Consider the following 8,376-nt stretch of genomic DNA (forward strand, 5'->3'; position numbering starts at 1 on the left):
CAAGTGGAAACACTAGTTGGATGTAGAATTTGGTTTCTTTCATCCAAAGAGTACCCATCTCACATACTTTCCATGGACCCTGGTACATGAAAAATGAGAAACATATGAAAAAATGTGATTGCGAACCCTGCTACATGAAAAATGAGAAATATATTTCTTATTTCACAATCACGTGTTTTCATATATTTCTCAAATTACTTTTATTATTTTATTATCTTTTAATCTTTTATTTTTTTACTCTAAAATAATAAATCATACCATAGTTGATATCATCATCTTAAATTCTATTAATTTTTATTAAAAAAAAATTAATTTACCTTTTTTTTTTTAAATTTTTAAATCCATTTTAAACCATTTTTTTTCCTAATAAAACACATTATTTGAGAAAACAAAGATTCATAAAACTACAAATTTCTTAATCAAGATTTATGACAAAAGGCTATTTTAAAAAAACTTTAAATTGTAACATCTTATTTGGTTTGGAATCTAAATCCCTTTGAACACCAGATGTTATAAGTTCATTCATTCAAACATGAAATCATGTGAACTTGTCCCTGCCACCTCGTGGCTGGAATTTATTGGAAGACCTGTTCGGAATATCTCATCAATGTCGTCACAGTCCTTCCGACCGTGATTCTGGCTACATATTAGTCTCTTCCAGCTTTTTGCATTAGAAGAATCCAGGCCATTTTGCTTGTTGGATGCTCTGATCGTCACTGGTCACTGCTTCAAAATTTTCCAAGGTAAGGCTGTATGATTTGAATTCCACCTTCACAATGTTTCAAACACAATTCTTGCTTCTTAAACTGCATATTCATATGTGCAAATTACTGATTTTGATCAGTTTGCAGAAAACCTTTTGCCAGAGTCTGCTAAAATGGGGAGTGTAGGCAGAGTTCTAGAGCTCAACACAGGCACCAAAATACCATTGGTCGGTCTTGGAACATCTGCCATGAATCAAAACCCCGAGGACATTAAGACAGCAGTGGCTACCGCAATAGAGGTAAATTCTGTTTTTATTATTCTCATTTATTACTGTACCGAGAAGTAAGGTGCATTTTACAACCAGTCCAGGAAAATATAAAGATGAGGTGGAGGTGAAGGTCTTCCATTTTGATATTTTTCCCAGATTCATCGAAATACACCTTGTAACCTTTTAATCTAACCCATGGAGTTAACCCATTAAAGTATTTGCAATCTTGCTCTGCATATCAAACTGAATTTGCAATCTTGGTCTGCATATCAAACTCAAGTTTAAAATGGGTTTGTGTTAATTTGATACTATGATCCAATTGCAGCATATTATGCAAAATCCAGCTTTCCAATCGTCCATATTAGTCAAAATGTATATATGGTAACAAAATATTATAACCAAACTTAATCTATATATGTAAAACTCGAGCTTCCTAATGTCCCAGTTTAGAATGATTCATGGCAGCTAAATTTTTAACAAAACTTACTCTGAATATCAGATCAGGCCCTGGTTTGGATGGATGGATCAATGCTAATTGGACATTATAATCAAACTACAGCTATAGATATGCAATTTAACAAGGAGACTGAAATTATTTGTACTGGCAGGTGGGTTACAGGCACTTTGACACAGCTAGCCTATACGGGTCAGAATGTCCCTTGGGAGATGCTCTAAAGGATGCCTTTTTGAAGGGCTTAGTGGTACGGGAGGAGGTTTTTGTGACCACAAAACTGTGGTGTGGAGATTTAGATGATCCTGTATCTGCATTGAGGACGAGCTTAAAGTCTGTGCATCTTGTTCCTTTCTTGAATTTATGTATTTATTTATTTATAAATTGTCCTTTCGGTAAAGAAGTTGGCTTAAGGGTATCTATGTTGGGTATACGATCAAAGTCCCACATTGACTAGAAGTGGGGAGGATCATGGGTATATAAGGATGGACAAATATCTCCATTGGTATGAGGCCTTTTGGGGTAAGTCCAAAAACAAATCCATGAGGGCTTAGGCCCAAAGTGGACAATATCATACCATTGTGGAGATATGTGGTGTCCAGAGTCCTTACAAGTGGTATCAGAGCCATGCCCCGAAGTTAGCCAAGTGGATGAATCCTCGGAATGTCGAACGAAGGTGGTGAGCCCCGGTAATATCACGATGGGATCCGTGGATGAGCTCGGTTAGACAGGCGGTGTGCTCCGGATTCTTCATGGACGTGTCCTGGTCCCAACATGATGAAGAGGAGTTGACCTGGGATAGAGCAAGCTCTCGAGGCAGGTGATGCTCCATGTAAGGCGTGTGCTTCCAACGCATTGGAGCGGAGAATCCTAGTTGGTAGAGAGTGGACGGATGGATAATCGTTTGAGGGGAGGCTCGATGGTCCTTTGTTCGAGGGGAGGATTGTTGGGTATACGACCAAAGTCCCACATTGACTAGAAGTGGGGAGGATCATGGGTATATAAGGATGGACAAATATCTCCATTGGTATGAGGCCTTTTGGGGGTAAGTCCAAAAACAAATCCATGAGGGCTTAGGCCCAAAGTGGACTATATCATTGTGGAGATATGTGGTGTCCAGAGTCCTTACAATCTATTCTGTCAGAATTACCCAAAATGACATTTGTTTTGATATCTTGCTTATCGCAAGATAACAGATAGCACACGATTGATCACATTAACACGACAACATGTTTTTAGGGATTGAACATGATCTCTAGAAAAAAATACCACTAGATTTGTCACGTGATCATAACTCACCTTGCTCCCATTCTTAAATTTATTGTTTTTATATCTTCTGTTTTATTTCTTTTGTTGATCAAGTGACCTGCATGCAGGAATTTGCAGCTGGATTATGTGGATTTGTACCTTATCCACTGGCCCGTAAGGTTGAGAAAGGAAGCCTCCTTACCAGTCTTCAAGGAGGAAGACTTTTTGCCCTTAGATCTCGAGTCTGTATGGCAAGGAATGGAACAATGTGTTCATCTGGGGCTCACAAAAGCCATTGGCGTGAGCAACTTCTCTTCTAAGAAGATTGGGGATCTGTTGAGCCATGCCAAGATTCCACCTGCTGTCAATCAGGTAAATTTCTAGTGTTTTGAGCCCACGGCTGGCAATGTTGGCATGTGATATTTGATTTTGTTTGCTCTCAAAATTGGGTTTTTCATGGGGAGACGACTTTAACAGGTGGAGATGCATCCACAATGGCAACAACAAAAGTTGAGAGATTATTGCAGCAAGGTGAAAATTCACGTGAGTGCATGGTCTCCTCTTGGAGGCCCCCCTAAAGCACAGGGTTCAAATGGTGTTATTGATAACCCTGTTATTAAAGAGATCGCTGAAAAATATGGAAAAACTACTGCTCAGGTACGTATATAGCATGCTTCTTTTTTTTAAACTGGGGAAGCTTAGGGCTCCAACATAACTCCATAACTCCATGCTTATTAAGCTTTTGCTTCATCAGAAAAACATAGCTTGATTGCTTTAAATAATTGAATTTGAAAATATTGGTTTTTCAGACATTTGCTTGCAGAGGGCCACTTCAAACGTGTAGGTTAATCAGGCTGATTCTATTTCCTGGAAATGCATAAATCTGTATTTTATTTCTGGAATCCATTAAGGAGTTCTTTTATGTCAAATACTTGAATTTGAAAATTGCATTTCCAGACAATTGCTTGCAGAGGGCCACTTCAAACATTTAGGTTAATCAAGCTAATTCAATTTCCTGGAAATACATGGACCTGTATTTTAATTCTGGAATCCATTAAGGAGTTCTTTTATGTCAAAATATGTCTTTTTGTGCTGTTCGGGAAAATGGATCTGATATTTCTTTACTAAACAATATAGAAACATGATACATCAAGATGCCTCTGGAGAAGAGGTAGAACCTACCACATCAAGATGCCTTTAGACAAGAGATAGAACCTAACACATGTTAGTAGCATGAGAGACTTGTCTCATGCTACGTGAAAGTACATGACCTCACTCTTATAGTCATCTCTGCGATAGTAGTAAGGGTTATGTACCTTTTACTTGAAAGTACATGACCCCACTCTTATAGTCATCTCTGCGATAGTAGTAAGGGTTATGTACCTTTTACTTGAAAGTACATGACCCCACTCTTCTAGCCTCTGCAATTGCTTTTTATCAGATACTATTTAGGTTGAAACTGTGTTACTATTTAGGTTGAAACTGTGTTAGTTTGAAGTATGATCTAAAACTGCTTAAACTGCTTCAGATTGCATGTTTATTAAGCTTTTGTTTCATACAAAAAGCATAGCTTGATTGGCTTAAATAATTGAATTTGAAACTTGGTTTTCCAGACAATTGCTTGCAGGGTGATGGCAGAGTGCCACAATGGAAGCTACACACAAACCAAATGATACAGCTACAAACAAAACAACTGAAACACATAATATAATATTTAGAACTCACAATTTTACTCATTAAAGAGCTTGGGATCTTTGCCCCTTCTTTCTTGGCCCAACAAATGCATTGTACTCCTATTTATACTTGGAGACTTAGCGACTTAGAGAAGGAGAGATCTAGAATTCTCGAGAGATAATTCCTCTCTTAGACTTGTGGAAGAAGTTGAGATCATTTTTTAAGAATCTATCATAACTTTTTCCTAAATAAAACAGTTTTTTTTTCTTTTTCATTTTTTTTTTCCATATCGTTTCTAGACTTCTTACATAGTTTAGTATTTTTTAAAATCTACCAAATCTAGAATTCTCTAAAACTTCTTAGATTTAAATCCGGCATCGCAGGTCCCTAAGAACATGTAGGTTAATCAGGTTAATCCAATTTCGTGGAAATACATAAACCTGTATTTTTATTCAATTTCTTGGAAATACATAAATCTGTATTTTAATTCTGAAATCCGTTAAGGAATTTTTTATGTCAAAATATGTCTTTTTGTGTTGTTTGGGAAAATTTATGTAATATTTCATTACTGAACAATATAGAAGGAAGCATGAAGCATGATCCATCAAGATGCCTCCCACTGTTATAGTCTCTGCTATAGTAGTAAGGGTTATTTGCTTTTTAGCAGATACTATTTATGTTGAAACTGCTTAAACTGCATCCGATTGCATGCTTATTAAGCTTATTAAGTTTTTTTTCATAAAAAAAGCATAGTTTGATTGCCTTAAATAATTGACTTTGAAAATTGGTTTTTCAGACAATTGCTTGCAGGGCCACTTCGAACATGTAGTTTAATGTTCAATTTTTTTGGAAAACTATAAATCTGTATTTTAATTCTGGAACACGTTAAGGAGTTCTTCTATGTCGAAATATGTCTTTTTGTGTTGTTTGGGAAAATGCATATAATATTGCTTTACTAAATAATATAGAGGCCTAAAGCATGATACACCAAGATGCCTCCTCAGTGTTAGTATCTTGTTTGTATCTTGTTTCTTCCTACTTGAAAGTACATGATCTCACTGTCATAGTCTCTATGATAGTTTTAAGGGTTATTTGCTTTTTTGCGGATACTAGGTTGACCACTAGGTTGACCGTTGAAACTGTATGTTAGGATTGAAGTATGATCTAAAGAACTGCTTAAAACTGTTTCTGATTGGTTAACAGCTTGTCATTCTCAGACATAGAGAAAGAAATAGGTAACATTTTAAAACCCAAAGGGATTTGGCAAGAGTGAAAGTCTGCATCTCAATGGGTTATTTCAGGTTCAGGTGGTCAGGTTTTGTTTGCACACAATTTTCAGGTTTAAGTGGTCAGGTTTTGTTTGCACACAATTTTCAGGTTTAAGTGGTCGGGTTTTGTTTGCACACAATAATTAGTTGCACATTGGGGACTTCAAATTGTATCAACAGAGGCTAAGCCAGTAACTTTGAATTTCAAAACCCAAAGGGATTTGGCAAGAGTGAAAGTCTGTGTCCCAATGGGTTATTTCAGGTTTGGGCTGTCAGGTTTTGTTTGCACACAATTTTCAGGTTCAAGTGATCAGGTTTTGTTTGCACACAATTTTTAAGTTCAAGTGGTCAGGTTTTGTTTGCACACAATTTTCAGGTTCAAGTGGCCAGGTTTTGTTTGCACACAATTTTCAGGTTCAAGTGGTCAGGTTTTGTTTGCACACAATGATGTAGTTGCACGTTGGGGACTTCAAATTGTATCAACGGAGGCTAAGCGGGTAAATTTGAATATTGTAACTTTAAGTATTGTAGACTTTTTCATTTTTTTGGGAAAAAAAAGGTAAGAATAATGAATGGGGTTTTGGTTGGTTGGTAAAGTGAAATGTTACCAATCTTCCACCACGTTCAACTTCCAAATTCCACTAGAGACATGTTTACCTTTTGTGGACTGATATGCCTGGTTAAAAGGACTATTTATTGCACTTGAGACTAGGCGCAAGTCCTGCCTGACGTTGGTGGACTGATATGCCTGGTTAAATGGCGTCCTGCGTGACTTTGGTTGGATAGATTCATGGGTTCTTTACAGAATTAACTCTCTCATCACATAGGCATGTAGGGAAAGCATGCCTATAGTCAATCCTCCTTTTGGCTTCAACCTCGAGAGATTCTACATCATTCATATACATATTCATCTTGACTAAGAGCCATATAATCAACTGTGGTCTGAAAGTTGTTAGTTTTCTCCCACATGGACCTGGTCAGTTGCCTCGTTAAACATTGCTTGACATCATATTTTCCATAAGAAGGAAATGCGTGACAATTTGATCAGGTCTACAACCTCCTTCCAGATCGAACCATATATATTTATCCGTCAAAAGGATTCCCTTTCTAATAAAGGGGAGGAACGAACAAATAATACTATACCCAACAGCAGTCCAGCTCCCAAAAGCTCTAGCAATACTGTAGTTTCACATGACATGCTCATCCATTTCTGCTTTGTGGCAAACGACACAATGTCCATCGGTAATGCCTGTAGTCAATCATTGACCACCACTGTCATGAAAAAGTTACTATTATGTCAAAATATGTTTTACCTAAATTGAATTCAATTTTGCTGAACTGTGAAGATGCTTACAAACTTCTTTAAGAAAATTACTAGGATGACTTGTAGTTTATTTTGACTGAAAAAGCATAATGGAAGTTAATAATTTCCACCTGTGTCAAGCGGTAGCAAGAATAATTTGTTTGAAATTGGGAAGATTTAATGTTTGGTATTAATTTGTATTTAATGTTTGAAATTTGTATTTAATGTTTCATACAGCTTGAGTGGCCCTAGCCTTATTTAATATTTGAAATTTGTTGAGTGGCCTTAGCCTTAATTTAGTGATACAGTGGTTATGAGTATGTGTCAAAGGTAAGAAGTCAAAGGTTCAAATTCAGAAGGTAGAGTATATACACCTAGATTTTGGCAATTAAATTGCGGCAGAGGCAGACTCTTTGTCTCATAAACAAGGAGTTTCACACACCAAGTTGGTGTTTGATTTCACTTTAATTTTAAAATTAGATTATTATTATTATGAGGAAGTGGTTTTCATGGTTGATTTTTATGAGTAGCAGTTTTGTTATTGCTTGATAAAATTACTCTTGGGACAGCGTGACTATTAGAATTTGAATGGGATACTGCTTTGCAGGTTATATTGAGGTGGGGTTTGGAACAGGGAGTAAGTGTGTTGCCAAAAAGCTACAACAAAGGTAGAATAACTCAGAATTTTCAGGTATTTGACTGGTCTTTAACTGCAGAAGATCATTCAAAAATCAGCAGACTGGAACAGAAGAAGGTCACTAGGGCACAGGGAATGGTTAACTCTACCACCAGCCCTTACAAATCTGTTGAAGAATTGTGGGATGGAGAGATCTAACAAGATAATTAGTATATTGAGTGTTATTTGATTCATCTGTACTATGAGGAAGATATTTTTAACCTCAAACTAAAAGATGTTAAATAAGTTAATGCGCATATAGAGGATATTATTCTGTGTGTTCCAAAACCATATGAAGGATAACTAGCATTGAACATCTGGAGATCTCAGTGTATCGCTGTTTATTTGTGTACTATTTATAACTTACGCACTCAATTGCCACTAAAGCAGGTCGTGTTTTCCATTCTTTTCCCATTCTATTACTAAAATATCTAGTGCACTGCATGCCTGATTGAATGGGATTGATGAAGAAGATGAAGAATATTTGCTTAGGTAATTAGCTATTCCCCTTCTCTGCTGATGGATTATATTAAAGCTGCGATATATCCTTTGGGATCTAATCTTGCAAGCAGTTTATCTTTGTACTATTACATGATTTTATGCTTGTCAGTGACAGACTTTATAGGTATATCATAAGTTCCTGAGATATCTCTGTTTTTTTTACTAGTTCAGAACCTATATTGTTATTTTCTCTGTGTTGCATTATATTTACCATTACATTATATAAGCCACAGACAAACTGTGTACATCACATATTTCAAATGCTTATAGTTTCTGTGTACA

The 8,376-nt window shown here is 36.4% G+C and overlaps 1 protein-coding gene across 3 annotated transcripts; it reads left to right on the forward strand.

Moving 5' to 3' along the window:
- The first annotated feature begins 558 nt into the window (after positions 1–558).
- Positions 559–8,005, forward strand: LOC149184750 (NADPH-dependent aldo-keto reductase, chloroplastic-like). 3 transcript variants are annotated; one of them, XM_089417685.1, is made up of 6 exons: positions 562–743; positions 845–1,003; positions 1,582–1,757; positions 2,801–3,044; positions 3,150–3,329; positions 7,525–8,005. In XM_089417685.1, the coding sequence occupies exons 2-6, from the start codon at positions 878–880 to the stop codon at positions 7,750–7,752; spliced, it is 954 nt and encodes a 317-aa protein (XP_089273811.1). In that variant the 5' UTR covers positions 562–743; positions 845–877; the 3' UTR covers positions 7,753–8,005. The 3 variants fall into 3 exon arrangements, with proteins under 3 accessions (XP_089273812.1, XP_089273811.1, XP_089273810.1); XM_089417684.1 differs by having other exon boundaries at positions 564–743; positions 852–1,003; XM_089417686.1 differs by lacking the exon at positions 1,582–1,757 and having other exon boundaries at positions 559–743; positions 852–1,003; positions 2,811–3,044.
- The last annotated feature ends 371 nt before the right edge of the window (positions 8,006–8,376 follow it).

Source organism: Pinus tabuliformis, chromosome 3_2 (assembly GCF_031772625.1).
Source record: "Pinus tabuliformis cultivar Carrire ecotype Pingquan chromosome 3_2, CPIR1, whole genome shotgun sequence".
Taxonomy (NCBI): domain Eukaryota; kingdom Viridiplantae; phylum Streptophyta; class Pinopsida; order Pinales; family Pinaceae; genus Pinus; species Pinus tabuliformis.

What these genes read in the sequence shown, in the direction of transcription:
- LOC149184750 (XM_089417685.1), top strand. Translation starts at nt 878, where the DNA reads ATGGGGAGTGTAGGCAGAGTTCTAGAGCTCAACACAGGCACCAAAATA. An exon ending in GCATTGAGGACGAGCTTAAA is followed by an intron (nt 1,758 to 2,800) that starts GTCTGTGCATCT and finishes ACCTGCATGCAG; the next exon opens with GAATTTGCAGCTGGATTATG. An exon ending in ATGGAAAAACTACTGCTCAG is followed by an intron (nt 3,330 to 7,524) that starts GTACGTATATAG and finishes ACTGCTTTGCAG; the next exon opens with GTTATATTGAGGTGGGGTTT.